Source organism: Hippopotamus amphibius, chromosome 13 (genome assembly GCF_030028045.1).
Source record: "Hippopotamus amphibius kiboko isolate mHipAmp2 chromosome 13, mHipAmp2.hap2, whole genome shotgun sequence".
In the NCBI taxonomy this organism is placed as follows: Eukaryota; Metazoa; Chordata; class Mammalia; order Artiodactyla; family Hippopotamidae; genus Hippopotamus; species Hippopotamus amphibius.
This window is the reverse complement of record NC_080198.1, coordinates 60,420,994-60,437,372: the sequence shown is the minus strand read 5'-3', so window position 1 is coordinate 60,437,372 and position 16,379 is coordinate 60,420,994. Positions and strand designations below refer to the sequence as shown.

Genomic DNA, 16,379 nt, shown 5'->3' with positions numbered 1-16,379 from the left:
TGAAGGACAGCGCTGCTAAGTGACAAAATTTCTCAGTTTTTCTTTACTTGAAAATGCCTTTATTTTGCCCTCATTTCTGAAGTACAGTTCCACTGGACATAGAATTCTTAACGAGCATTTTTTTTTCCTTCAGCACTTCAGATATAGTACTACAGTGTTGTCTGCTTCCACAATTATTTCGATGAGAGGTCAGACAATATTTTTACCTCTGTTTCCCGTTCATTTCATTTTTCTGTTGCTGCTTTCAAGTTTTCTCTTTATAATTTCCTGTCAGTGTTGTCATGGTGTATTTAAAGTGATTTTTCCTTTGTGTTTATCTTACTAAGGGTTCACTGAGTTTCTTGGATCTGCTAATGTTTTCCACCAAACTTTGGAAGTTTTCAGCTATTATTTCTTTAAACATCTTTTCTGCCCCCTACTCCTGCAAGTCCAATTATACTTCCATTGGGCTTGCTTCATATTGTCCCACAGATCTCTGAGGTCCTGTTCATTTTTCTTCCATCTTAACAGGAAAATTTTTATTGATCTGTTTTAAAATTCATTGATTATTTCTTCTGCTTGTTTCAATTAATTTTATTTTAGAGTGTACAATTTGGTTTTTTTTTTCTTATAAGTAATGTATATATGGCAATCCCAATCTCCCAATTCATTCCCCCCAACCCTCCCCGCTTTCCCCACTTGGTGTCCATATGTTTGTTCTCTACATCTGTGTCTCTATCAATTAACTTTTGAGCCCATCTAATGAAATTTTTATTTGTGTTGCTGTACTTTTAAACTCTAGAATTTCTATTTTTAAAATTATTTCCTAGTTCTCAATTAAAAATTCTCTATCCATTCCTTCACTAAAATCTTCTTTTACTCTAATTTAAATACATTTTTTCTTGAACATATTTATAATAGCTTATTTGAAGCCTTTGCCTGCTAAATCCAACAGCTAAGTCCAAACTCAATGAAAATGAGTTTCTATTGACTTTTTCTTCCTCCCCCTCCCCCACCAGTCATACTTTAATGTCTAGTAAGTTTTGATTGAAAACTGGATAATAAAGATAATACATCACAGTTTCTCTGGATTGTTTTGTTCTTTCAAAGATTACTGGCTTTTTTGTTCAGTTAGGCAATTATGTTACCCAGACTCAAACTCTGAAGTGTTTCCCCTACCATGTACAGCAGTTTGCATCTCTGATGAGTTCTTCTTTCCACTATTACTTTTCTAACTAGGCTCCTAGGGAACTCACTGTGCCTGCATAATTGGAGGATCAGTCAAGATTTGGGCAGAGGTAGGGCTCATCCTCTTTGTGGCTTTGATGCTCTTACAAGTTCCCCTGTAATTTCCAGATGCTCTGCCATCTTTGGGCTCAAAGCTGATACTTCAAACATTAATGCTTCAGCTTTTGGCTGCTCAAGTTGCACACATCTCGGGAATGCACTCAATTATAAAAAGCAGCAAACCTAAGTATCTCGTTCCATATAGTCCCATCTTTCAAGAGAAGATGTCTCTCAGGTCTCTGCCTACTTTTTCACTGGGTTTCCTGGGGACCCTCTCCCACTCCCATATGCATAGTTTGGCTGTCAGCCATGGATTTGGTCAGAGTTTACATTCAGAATTTGGGTCTCAATTTTGTGTGTGTGTGGTTCTCTTGCTGCCAATATTTCTTCTTTAAAATTTTCAACTGCTTTTCTAGCCCTAAGCTTTGATCTTGGCACTACCGTAAGAGCACATAAAGCTTTTGTTTTCTGGAGCCATAGCTGTGGGCATTAGGGAGAACCTTCAGGTCAGAAACTTAAAAGCTCACAATTCTTATTACTTTCAGTGACTGTTTTTGGGTGTTTTGCAGTGTTTCAAAAAGCTTTATCCAGTTTTTATAAATATTATCTATGAGAAGATTTACATAAGCCTTTCACAAGTCTACCATTGCTGGAAATCTATAACCAACTTCTACACATTAGGAAATAAGGCTTAGAAAAGTTACACAGCTATTAAGTACCAGGGTTAGAATTTTAATAATTAGATCCATCTAAATCTAAAGCCTGACCTTTCTTTGACACCTTCTTGAAACTTCCCCATTACACATAAAAAGAATCAGTCTTTTATGCCAATAAATAACACACAATGTAGTATTAAACAAAAGATAGTATTAAATACTTCTTTTCCATCTACATAAAACCAACTACCCAAAACTTGATCTTATTGGGTTGGCCAAAAAGTTCATTGGGGTTTTTCCATAACAGCTTATGGAAAAGCCAAACAAACTTTTTGGCCAATCCAATACATTAACATGCAGTTCAGTAATGATGTGTTTAGGGATGATTATGATATTGTGATGTTTATTGACTTACGGTCCAGTGAATAGAAATAAATAGTTCTTTCTAATGCTATGATTTAGCTTCCTAATTTCATATTTCAAAGTTAGAGGATAATAGAATGATTAATTCATTTTCCAGCAATCCTCTTTAAGACTTAATCCAAAACAGATCAACAATAAAATACATAGAAAACAAAGCTACAGGCGTCCGCATCCAGCTGTCTTCGAAAAAGTAAGATACCTTCTTTTGCATCTGTCCTTGAAGATCTTCAGTTACTTTAGTTAACTCTTCCACTTTTGCTGCTGCAACTCTCAGATCTAACTTGGCTTGCCTAAAATGCAAAGTAAATTAACAAACACTGTTTTCATAGACCATAAAAATTTTTTAAATTAGAAATCTAAATTTGGTAAAATCAGTACTAACCACAATACACCTAAAAATGAATCTAAGGGATAAATATTGAAAGATTCCTTTATTACTAAATATTGAAAGATTCATTTATGTGGAAGAGAGTGAAGAAGAAAAAATATAGCTGAAGGGATGAGTGCAAAGTGGGAGTCATTAACACTTTATTTGGATAAATTATGTTTTATACTCAAATAATTCAGTAGATTTCATGAAAAACTTTATCATCTTGATAAATTACCTAACAAGAATGTCACTGCATTAAGTAGAATTTAGTCATGTCTATAATTTCCTGAACAGAGTTAGAGAAATATCACTGACTGACCTTTCTATGAAAATGAACCTAAGATTCAACACCTTGATCATTCCTGAAATACCAGAAGTATGTATTATATAATCACTTAACATAATGAACTAAAACATTTGTCTCAAGATAGTCTAATATTTACTTTCTTCTGAGACTGTAGCTGCAAAGGACAAAAAGGACAAGTTTTTGAATGTTCTAGCAGTATCAAATAAGTTTCAATATCTTCTTGACTTTAGATTTTAGAATTTAGAATAAAAAAATAAGAGCTTCCAAAACAGAAAAAAAGATTTTTAATATCATACCAATTAAACACTAAGTGTAAATACAGAACATGTGAATTATGGAAAAAAACATACATTTTTAGGAGGAAAGATACTTTAGTGTAGGAACTGCCCATATTTATTTCTTAATTATATTTTATGTATGTATTAAAACATAAATCATATTAGTGCTGTTGAAACTAAAGAAATTGATGCAAAACTCACAGTAAATGTTAATTCATTACTTTTGACTCTAATAATATTTATAATTACATAATTGATTAGCATAAAACAACAGGAAATAAAAACTTAATAATAGCTAAAATGTATCAGTTAGTTATTAGATTCCAGGAACTGTCCTAAATGCTTTGTAGACACTGTCTCATTTAACACAATAACTGTGAATAAGTACTATTATTAAATCAAACTGAAGTCAGAGAGTGAGGTTGACAGAGATTTGTCAGCTTGCCCAAGGACTCACAAATAAGCAATGAAACTGGTATTTAAACAGAGTCCTCTATGATATACTGTCTACCAAAAAAAATGGTACCAATAATAAGATTAAGAACTTAAGAATATAAAAATCTGACTTCATTAGACAGAAAATAAATTTTTTCTACTTGCAAAATGATTCACCAAATGATAGAACAAAAACAAAACAACTCCAAAACCACCTTATACTAACGCATGTAAAATCTAAGCTTAGAGACAATTTCAGGAATGCATCTACTATATGAATCAATCAACAAATCTATCAGTTATAAGATTCTATATATTTTAAAAAGAAAAACTTAAGGAGTAAGATTTTATATAGTAATGATAAAACTGAGTAACTTCTGAATAAGCATAGCACCCACTCTGACTTGGCTTTCTTGCCTTCAGAAAGGGGATAATAATGCTTATGTCATGGGGTTGCTGAAAGGGTCAAAATAGACAATGTACATTAAAGTGCACTGTAAAGTGTAAACAAATGTGAAATAAAGGCATGATTAAAGACAAAAATTCTGTGTTAGAGACACAGTGGGAATGAGTGGTGCAATATGGAGAACCCTAGAGTCAGGAACCCAGTTCTGTCAATAACCAGTGACGTGGCTTAATGCAATTCACTTGACTACAAGAGCGTCTCAGTGGTCTCATGTCCAACAACAGGGAGGTGGATTAGATAATCTGCCCAAAGCAAAACTCTATAATAGGTGGTTTCCTGATTCCTACCTAATCTGCCTAACGATTCTACTTCTAAATTGTCTCTCAGTTTTGTATTTCATTTCCACTTCCATGGCCCAACCACTGGCCTCATCATTATTTCCCAGGACTATTCCAATAGATTCCAAACTGATCTCTTTACTGCTGGTCTTCCCTTTAATTCATCCTCTATAATGCACCCTTATCCGCAAAAAAAAAAAAAAAAAAAAAGGTTATCTGATGACAAAAATTCTTGTTTAATAATGATTTCTGGATTCCCCACTTCTTTGGGCGTGTAATCAACACTCCTCAGCATAGCATATAAAGTCATCATCTGGCTTCAAAGAGTCTCATCTCTTGCTAATTCCCCTCATGTAATTTAGGTTCCCAGGGTAATAGACTATGAACTCCCTGTTTCTTAAACAAAGCCTTGTCTATTTTTTCACATATTTGACTTGACTAGCCTTCTTCTGCTTTTTCTGATAAATTCCTCAACAATCTTCAAGACTTAGCTCCAAAGTCTCTTCATTTCAACTCTTCTCTTAATTCTCCTACGCAAAAGACCCTATAATACCAGACCCCTAATTCAGAATACTTTATACGTTGTTAACAGATACTCCCCTCGTGGAACTGTGAGTTTATGAAAAAAAAATACGGAATGTAAGATCATTAAAGGATCACATTTTATTAATTTTTAAATCCTCAGAGATAGCACAGTACCTGGCATAGAGTAGACAAGTAAATATATCATAAATGAATGAAAGAGAGCACAAAAGGAAGAGACAGAAAAGTCACAGGTACAACTATATCTTCATACTTAGCTCTTACATATCCAATTTTTTAGTCATGTGTGGAAATCCTAAAATAATAATTTTGTGAACAATTCTTCAAAACATATCTTATTTGAAACAGAATGTTTCATTTGAAACAGAATCTCTCTGCATAAGTAAAAAAAAAGAAATTCAGGCACTGGTCTTAAGATTTGTTTTTATAAGTTATTAAAAAGAAAAATATTCTGAAAACACTTATTGTATTATATTCCCTAAAACACACAAAGAACTATGTTTTGGGGGGAAAATAAGCAGTAGTTTTATATATACTTATTTATTCCTACATTGTCCCACAAGATAGAAAAGAAATAAACAGTTCTTTATATCTGCTTCTGGCATGAAATACTGAGAAATATTCTAGAATAAAAGCTGTTAGGTCTGTCCTCTACACCTGGCTCTACCACCACAGACGGCCATGTGAACTGAGCCAATCACTTAACTTCTCTAAGGCTCAGAAGTATAGCCATAAAATACAGATAAAAACAATTTCCTGCTTAGTTCACAGAATTATCATAAAGTTCAAATAAGTTAATGCATATTAAACTACTTCATAAACTTTACTGTAGTTTACACAAATGTAAGCTATCATCATAATCTTGCCTCTTTTTAGATTTTGAGTTGTCAGGAATGGTGTGGTACTGCATTCATTTACAGCTGGACTGAGAAAGCTTGGGGGATGCCTGAATGTCTGGCCTTGACTCTCGGCCAAAAAATGAAAAGTGGGATTTATGGTATGCTGCTTAAACTCTGAATCTCCTCTGGTAACCCTCAAACAGGATCTGTTTACTGATGGCTTTCACCTGGTGTAACTGGTCAGACAGCCGGGCTAGACTATGTGACCAGAGGGGCAAAAAAACTCTGAGCTTTCCTGAAGCCAAGATTCATTATACACGTCTTAGTGGTTCAACCTGGAGACAAAGCATGTCTTTGTATGTAGAAAGACCCTTCAGCACTTGTGCCTGGATGTCACTTGGGCCTCCTATGCTTCCCTACGCACTTTTTCTTACTGCACAATATCCTTTGCCTTAAATAGAAGCCTTATGTGAGTATGCTCTGTGGAGCTGTGAGTCATTTCAAATATTCAAACTTGGGAAATCTTTAAAGTTGTCAACAAAAATAATTCTAATTTTATTTTATGAAGGAACTGTAATAACTACATATTTATACTATTTTATATGTAAATGTTTTAGATATATGTCTGCTTATGTACATACTTTTATAAAGGTCAAAACCAGTTTTCATTAAAAAATTTGATAAAAAATAAACAATAGTTATAGTCCTACAAAGGAATATTTTTAAAAACACTATTTCATTTCCAGGCATGCTTCCTTGTCAAACAATTTAAAATTTCTGAGATTTTTCTTTAATGTAATTTTCATCACTTACATTAAAGAGGTTCGATCTTTAAAAAGCAAAGCTTTGCTCTGTTAAGCAAAATATAACCAAATATAACATAAAACATAGGATATACTTAAATGCAGTTTATATAAGTATATACTTAAATTATAGCAGTAACTTGGACACAAATTAGAATGGTTTAATTATCGATACCTTTTTTTTTTGAGATTGAGTCCATTTTAAAATAAATTTTTGTCTGTCTTTTGCAGGCTCATATTAAGAGAATTCTAGAAATGTGCACAATATTTCTTTGCTACAATGAAAAGTGATAACATTCTGAGAGAAATAAAACTAGTTTTTATGGATCTGACACATATTCTAAATTTTAGAACTTAAAATAAAAGAAAAATGCATACATTAGCTGCATTAGGAAGTTCTTCTGTAATTATCCAGTAAAATAAAGCCAATCATTTATGCTTAAAAACTTCAGAAAATCCCCAATTTTAGACAAAGTTCTGAATTTTTAAGATCACTTCTGTTTCTAGGAAACTGATCATAAGTAGCAAAGCTGGAAAAAAGCTTATTTTAAGTTTTTCTCCTTTCAATTTTTAGTAGCAGTCTAATGATTAAAACTGTTCAAAGGACAGAAGCCTACAAAGAAACTCTGAAAGCAATAGATATTAATAATCCATGTACTGAGTTATCAAAACTTTAAAACAGAGCCTCTTCAGTCTTGAAATAGCTCATTTGTATATAATTTTTACATAATTCAAAATTATACACATTTCAAAGTAGTTCAAAATTCTAATTTCTATGTTGGAATATAGTAATTCTCTATACTTTCTTTGTATGAAAGCAAGCTTTTTGCAACTATATATGCACAGTCTCTATCTGAGTCTTATTCATTCAGAATGTCCAGGAGTGATACCTGCTCGAGTCTGTTTTTCAGAATCTCTATAAATAATTCTGATATACAGCCACTGCCTTAGATTTTACAGAATAACTGCACAATCAGTATGTTTATCTTTACAAAAAGATTGTAAATCATTATTTCAAATACAGTTTTGAGTTATATAACTTTGGGTACCACTAACAAAGTGGAGAACATATTAAATTCATTTTCTATTATTAAATAGGCTCATGCAATGGACATGCTCAAAAAATGTTTACTATGTACCTGTGATGTTTGGAACACAGAAGGTGTTCTTTAAGGTAATACAAAACACACAAAGATAGGTGAGATACAGTAATCTTTAGAAAGGCCACAAAGCATACTTTAAGCACGACAAAAGATTAAAATAAAGTATCAACATTATGATTCAGAGTAGGTAGTACATTTGCATTTAGTTCAGGGAATATTAAAGTGTGAGGTATTTAAAGTAGGAATTGGCAGAGGAACAGTAAATCTCACAAGCAGAGATAAAGAAAATGCTTCAGGAAGGAACAAAATAAGTTCAAGCATAAAGGTAGGAAACTGTAGGACTTGTTTGGGAAAGAAGGGAAGACTGAAAAGGCAATGGGGGCTACAATATCCATGACTTTAAATGATGAGTTAGGTAATCTGCATTAATTTAAGGGCAATGGAGAGCTGCTCAAATAATGGGATCAGAGCTACACTTCAGGAATTTAAAAGAGCAAGAGGCAGGGAACGTCTAACGAGAGTGACAGTAACAATACGCAAGCAGTTCCACTCGGAGAGGTGGCACATACTTTACAGAGACAGAATTTAAGAGATCCCATTCATCCATGCTTTGAACAAATATTTACTGAATGCTTACAATACACCAGGCACTATGAATATAATCTGGACCTGTTGAGCGTCACATGTTTGTGGCTCATTCAGCTTTTGTTTGTTTTTAACTGTATTTCAGGAGCCCTACACTTATTTTATTGAGCACCTACCCAAACTACACTAAGCACTGTTGTCAGCACTGGTGATGCAGTGGCAAACAAGGGAGTCAAAGCCCCTGACTTCATAAAGTTTACATTGTTTTAGAGGGAGACAGTAAATATGTAAACAAATAAATGAGATAATTTCAGAAAGTGATAATGCAAGGAAGTAAATGATGTATAACAGTTGGAGGGAGACTTGGGTCATCAGTAACAACCTGTCTAAAGGAATATTTGAGTTAAGGTTTGAAGGACAATGAGGTCGATTTAAAAAAAATCTAAGGTGAAAGTTATAGGCAGAGGGAATTAATAATAAATGTAAAAAGTATGAGAAAGGTAATTAAATAAATGACAATTAGCTGGGATGTATCACAGAGAGAAAAGTGTAAGATTAAGTCAGAGAAGAAGGCAGGGAGGTCAGATCATATAAGTGCCTTTGGGCATAATGAGAATTTTGGAATTTGTTCCAACTGCAATGAAATCCACTGAGTGTTGTAAGCAGGTGAGTGATGTGATTTGTTTTATGCTTTGAGGAGACTTCTTGGGCTGGTGTGTGGAGAATAAATAATAGCGGGATAAGAGTGAAAGCAGGCAGACCAGAGAGGAGGCAAATGCAAGCAAGAGAGAGTGATGGCTTGGGAAAGCGATGATAGTGGTGATGACTGGATTTGTGATAATCTGGATATAGGGCCAACAAGACTTGGATGTGGGGTAAAGCAAAAGAGAGGAATCAAGCAAAATTCCTAGGTTTGCTGATGGTATTAGTTACTAAGATGGGCAAGTTTTCCACTTCTTACTTCAATCACAGCAATTCCACTTTTATCAATATATTGGGCTCCTAGGTATAAGATTTTTTTAAACTAAAAATAGTTAGAAAACCACTGCCCTAACAATTCAAGTATAGAGATCAACAAAATGATCAAGGTTAGAAGTACATATGCGGGAAACATTGTTACTGAGATGAAAGTTTAAGTTGGGTAGGGTAAAGGTGATCATCTACAGAGAGGGTGGAAAAGTATAACATGACTAGAAATTCAAGAAATTTCTACTTTTAGTAGTTAGGATAAGGAAATGGGAAAAGAAAAGGAAACGGTGACAAAGCTCAGAGAAGAAATCAGGACGCAAATACAAAAGACCTAGTAGAAAAATGTTCAAGAAGGACAGAAAAATTATCTATCAAAAAGAATCAATAACCAAGGAGAATGCAGGATTTTGTTGTAAGGCAAAAAAAGGTACCAGTCATCTTGAGGAGAAGAATAGAGATATATGACCAAATCCAAACTGAAATTCTGAAGAGAGACTACAGCAAATGTAGACCCTTCTTCCAAGCAATTTCAAAGAATGGGGAGAAGAAAATACAGTAATCTGAGTAATCATCAGAGGAGGTATATACACCTGAGATCTTAGAAACACACAAGAGAGCAAGATTTTTAAAAAGAATGAATATAACTGATGGAACAACACACAAGAAGAAACAGAGTTTAGGGTTGTACAGCTGGCAAGACATGGTGATATAACAACAGAAAGGAAGGAAAAAGAAAGGAAAGCTTTATCTGGTTCCTAGAAATTATAGCAGCAACAACAAAGGTAAGGCTGGTTTTCAGAGCAAGGGAGGGAAGTATCTGCTGTCTACTTACTATAATTACATTAACTTGTAAATCTATTAGCAACTGACTTGTAAATATCATACAAGGCTACCTACAGAGGGAGGATACTAAAGTAGACTAGAGAAGAGCACAGGTAATAAGAATTATCGTATATTGCAACACTCAAGAAAGCTAATTTTATTTCTATTGCAGAGATTAAGAAATTGGGAGATTGGGATTGATATATACATACAACTATATATAAAATAGATAACTAACAAGAGCCTGCTGTATAGCACAGGGAACTCTACTCAATACTCTGTAATAGCCTATATGGGAAAAGAATCTAAAAAAAGAGTGGAAATGAATATAGCAAAACTGATTCATTTTGCTATACACCTGAAACTAACACAACATTGTAAATCAAATATACTACAATAAAAATTTTAAAAAATAAAAGAAAGAAAAAAGAAATTAAAGTTCATTCAGTTAAGCAAGCTGCCCAAGTCAACAGAAAATTAAAAATAAGAATACTAATCTAGAGCTGTCGGACTTCAAAGTCTATGCTCTTTACACTTCACAACACACAGAAGCACACTTTTAGGTTAGGGTGAAAATGTGGAGTATTTGCAAAATAAAATTTTAATTATCAATAAAATACATATTTTGAAATAAACTAATAATCACATATTAGAGGCAAAAGTTCCAAACAATGAAGTTATGAACCTGTTTCTGCTCTTGACCAATATGTTCTAGAAGTACAGTATCAATATTCTTCTTTATGCCCCTGAAAGATTAAGTGGGAAAGATATATTTTTGAATAAGGGGTGACTAACCCCTTAAATAACATTAAAGTAAAACAGTGTGAAGAGATAGGAAACTGACAGCAAAACCCTATTTCTTATCTTAAAACATGTTTTCTATGCTCAGAAAACTAGCTGCCAACACATAAGGAACTGTCTGGCAATTCTCATGACTAAGCACATCTGCTCAGGTCCATTTCTCACATGGGACAGTTTCCACGAGACACTATGAATCAGATTTAGTCATCCACGAATTCCAGATCTCCATAGCATTTTTATAATAAAAGACACAATATTATTCAAATTGGAACATGAAACAACTGAAAAAAATCTGTTATCTCAGCAAAAATAAAACTATTACCTGCAAAGGTAGACGTAACAGTAGTCCCCACACATTCCAAGACTCCTAGTGGATGCCTGAAACTGTGGATTGTACTGAACCCTATGCACACCATGTTTTTTCTGATACATACACATCTGTGTAAAGTTTAAATTGGGCACAATAAGAGATTACTGACAATAACTAATAAAACAATTTTAACAATATACTGTAATAAAAATTATGGGAACGTGGTCTTTCTCTCTCTCTCTCTACCTCACTGTACAAATTTAATCCCAGTTTCATTTTAACTAAACACTTATTAATTAAACACTGTGGCCATAACTTTTGCAGTTTGAGGTGCCACAGCAAAAATAAGCATGAATTTCTTTTTCCTTCTTCACAATTTCACAGATAGAAGATTCGTTTTTACCATTTATCTCAGCAACCTCGGCAGAATATTTTTTTTCTTTCTTTATTAAACAGAGAGATTTCACCTTTTAAAGGAAGCACTTTAAGGTTTCTCTCTGGCATATCTGAATTGCCAACATCACTACTCTTGTGCTTTGGGGCCATTATTAAGTAAAATAAGGGTTACTTGAACACAAACGCTGCAGTACCCAGAGTGTCAATCTGATAGCCAAGACCCCACTAAGTGATGGGATACGGAGGGATACAGTGGACAAAATGATGATTCATGACCGGGCAGGACAAAGCAGGACGCTGTGAGATTTTATCCCACAGGACTGCTAAGTGGACACATATTACTGCAGGGCTGAAGAATATAAAGTACAATTTTCTAAATAATGACAGTCTAAGAAAACAGTTGTGCCCCAAAAGATCAAATACACAAAAAGAAAACCCACATAAATCAGTTCAGCTGTGCCCCTCTAACGAAGTGCCATTTAATTTATTAACTGACTTAATGACTCAAAAACGTTTTTTGAGCACTTGCACGTGTCTAGAACTGTCTTAGATGATGGTGTGGTAAAATTGGCTAAATCATGACCCACATCTTTAAGGAGCTCAAAAACTAGCAAAGAGAGATGGATTTGTAAAGAATTAAGTACATTACAGTGTTAAAAATACTGTGACAGATACACGTGCAGTCTACAGCTGAGTCACAAAGGAAGGCATGTTTGGTTCTACCTGGGGAGGAAGAAACCATAAAAATTTAGAAAATGATTTCTAGAAGATAGGACACCTCTGAACCTTGAAATTTGAGAAGATATTTATCAGGAAAGGGCATTTTAGGCAGCCTGAACAATGTGAGCAAAGGTAGGGATGTATGAAATAGCATGGCTTGTTTGGGAAACTGATGATAGTTCAGGAAATTGAGATGAAGAGTGACAAGATACAGACTTAAGTAGCCAGAGCTCAGGTCATAGCAGACTTGATGTCATGCTAAATAATTTGGATTATACCTCATAGGCATTTTGTAGCCACTGAAGGAGAATGACATGTTCAGATTTTATTTTTGAAAGATCATTTTGATGACAGTACGAAAAAGGGAGATGCAGAAGAGGTAAGCCAATTTGGAGGTTACTGCAGTAACTTAGATGAGATGACCGACTGAACAAAGGCAATGACAATATAATGATGCAGAGGACAAGGATCTGAGAGACATTTAAAAGGTGGAGTTGGGACAAAAGAATTTAGGATGCCTCCTGGTTTTCTGAAGCAGAAACTGGATGGTGCCGTTTATCAATACAAAGGGAAGATTCAGGAGACATAACAAGCTTAGTTTAGTGCCTCTGACCTATCAGCGTTGAGATAACCAAGAGAACCTTAGCTACAAAAATTTAATGGGCTCTTACCTTTTTAGAGACTATTGAAGCCACAAAAGTGTACATGAGGTGAAACAGGTCAGATTTCAACAATTTTGAGGCTGTCATATCATACATAAACTTATTAAAGACTGTTTCTACATTCAGCACATGTCTATAAGTTCTCAATAAATACAAAATAAATAGATTGTTAAATTATAGATTCTTTATATGAAAAGTTATCTATGTCTACTAATGAGATCATTCCTTAGTGGCTAAAATTTTTTAAATAAATATTCTGATAATGCCACTCTGATGAGAGGATTATATGAACCCCTGTGCAAATGCTTTAGAGTCCATCTTTACAGTACATCCTTTTACAAAGGTATTATTGCTTACTCCTAAAAGATATACACAAACGAAATCCTTTCCTTAAAAGATTTCACAAGGCAGATATGAAATCTGAGCACATACGGCTTGAGAAATAATTATTTCCATAACTCAGCTGGATATACTTTATAAACAAATATATATGACAAAACATCATCTAAAGAAAAATAGCATAAAATCTCAGTTAAAATGAATAAATGCTCAGTATATCCACAAGAAAGGAACAGTTAAAAATCTGGTGGAATGAATGAGAGAAGTCTTTCTGGAGAAGGCACGTTTTAACCAGATTTATAAAATTATAAATTTTCTATGAAACAGAATAATGATCAAAGGCAAAAAGGAAGGAATCAAAAGTTCTTCCATGAGAAACAGCTAAATGACTATTGTACACAACTGGAGGGTTGGGAAGGACCAGGTGAATGAAGGTTCTTTGAAACTAGGCTGATGAGCTTTGTCTGCTATGATAGGGTATCAGCAGAAACTCTCAAAAAGGAAAATGATAAAAACTTTAATTATAAATTCTCATTTTTTTTGGCACCATAACATCAGACAAAAAATGAAACTAATATGTTTTCAGTATAAGTACAAACTTAAACAAAGCTAGTGTTTAAAGAGTTTCTAATGTAGTTATTCTTGGCATGGTTATATAGGGCATCTCAAAACCTAAATTCTGGTAATATCAATATGCCCATCATTCAGAATCTGTCAAACTTGAAAGCAACATCCTTCTTCCTAAAAGAAGCATCTGCTTATCCTTATGTTCTTTCAAATCTGTGGCAGGAAAAGCAAGCATAGTTTTATGTATACAACTCTGAACCGCTTAGTGTTAAGCTATGGAATATTGTCAGTAAATATTATGGCAAAGTTGCTCATGGACAATTAAACACTTAAGACGTTTTAGGCTTTAGATAACCAAAACTAGCTTTGTCAATCTCTAATCTCAATTTATAGTCTTTAGGCCCAAATGTCTAAAAGCCAAATGCAAGCTGTCAAAAAAACAATGTATCCACTTATCATTCTTTCTTTAACAATATACTCTCATTCTTGACCTCATTAATGCTGTGAACACTGTCAGAGAGTCAGGTTTAGAAACTCACTAGATTAGCAATTACAAGATGCAAGTTCTAATCTGGCTCCTCTATGAATTTGTTGTGCAACCCTGGATCAGACAATTTCTGAGACTCTGGTTCAGTTTGGTTTCTTCTACAAATTTAGAAAGGTGAACTAAATGATCAATAAGATACCTTTAGCCATAAAATTTCATGATTCTTCCCCTGTCCTTTAGCCCAGTAACACTAAGTTCTGCCCATTCTATACAGAGTCTTTTATTTGCATTTTTATTTTCTATTTTCATTATTATCATATCACAGCAGGTCTTTGTGAAGACCTTACTCATCTTCCTTCCAAAACCTCCACACTCTGATTCACCCCACATATACCATAAATCTCATATTCTTTTTTTTTCTTCTACTCTTTATTTGAATCTTGAGTGCAGAGTTGAGTTAATCACACTATTCTTTCCATTACCCCATTATCTACCCATGGCTATTAGCTGTGAAAGACCTGCTCTCATTTGTTTATTTTTGTTTGTTTTCCTGTTCATTTCCAATCCCCCTCTCATTCCCCTTCATTTTGTAGGTTCACATTAAAATATGATACATCTTTGGATATACACATATACTGGTAAAACATTCACTGTTATTTGCATGTATGTGTTTTTGTGCTATAGCTCTGTATCTCTTTTTACTTTCTTAATATAAACCTTGTTTTCTAGATCTACCTATGTTGCTGTTATTGTATCTTTACATGTAAATACATGTTTCTAAATGATGCCACAGTATTCCATGGGATTCAATTACCACATTTTACTATCCATTTCCTTAGTGACAGACACCTAGGCTGCCTCTAATTCTGACACACACACACACACTATATATATATATATATATATATGTATATGAATATGTGCGTACATATATGTACACACACTTTTAAATTATTTTACTATATATGACAATATGAATATATATAACTAAATATATATGAATATATATATGTAATAACTAAAACATACATATACATAATCAATACACATTATTGTTTAAAACATTTGAGATGTATAAGAATTGCATAATACTGCAGCCTTCTTTTGTACCTTGCTATTACACTGCACGTTACATTTTTGACATCAATAACTAGTAACTAATGTAGTATCTCATTATTTAATTTGCATTTTCCTGACTGCTATGACTTTTGAAATGTTTGTTCATATCCTTTGCCCAATAGTCTATGGATTTTTATTTATTTTTATTGACGATTAGGTAATGTATCCTCAACACTAATGCACTGTCAGCTACATGCATTGCAAATGTTTTCTCACAGACTGTGGGTTACCTTTTCATTTGACTTACATTAATTTTTGTAACAGAAGTTTTACATTTTAACATACTCAAATATATCAGTCATTTCCTTTTTGGCTTGCATTTAAGTTCTGATTAAGAAGTATTTCCCTAGCAAAATTTACTAAAGGGAGATTTTCTGATATTTTAAAATCTGCAAAGTTTTTGATTTTTACATTTACTTATTTAATCCATAAAACCATGTAAATGCCTAAATGCAAACAGCAAAACTTCACAGGTTTCTTTTTTTCCATAGATACAAACATTCCGAACATGATTGTTCCACTACTGATTTATAACGCCACCTCTGTCATGTACTAAACTTCGATGTATATATTCTTCCTTCTGTTCTATTTTGCCAAACTCAAGTTCTTGTAAATAACAGTGCATTTTATTCTTCTACAGAATGGTTTGGTAAATGATACTTTACCATTTCATGATGTTAGGATTACATTATCAAGTTTCTCCCTCACACACATACACTCACACACTATAGGGGTTTTAAAATGAATTATATTAAGACTAATTTTAAAGATTTGGGAAGACTTATTCTCATTAGAGAACTTAATGTTCCCAATCAACTACATTTTCCATTTAGTT

At 33.5% G+C, this 16,379-nt stretch overlaps 1 protein-coding gene across 5 annotated transcripts in view; it reads right to left on the bottom strand.

The window, feature by feature from the left end:
- SCLT1 (sodium channel and clathrin linker 1) overlaps positions 1 to 16,379 on the bottom strand; it is a 244,069-nt gene that overhangs the window by 128,824 nt on the left and 98,866 nt on the right. For all 5 annotated transcript variants that reach the window (XM_057705960.1, XM_057705959.1, XM_057705958.1 and 2 more), the window contains exon 10: positions 2,545 to 2,635. In XM_057705960.1, the coding sequence (XP_057561943.1) occupies positions 2,545 to 2,635 (91 nt within the window). The remainder of the gene's footprint in view (positions 1 to 2,544; positions 2,636 to 16,379) is intronic.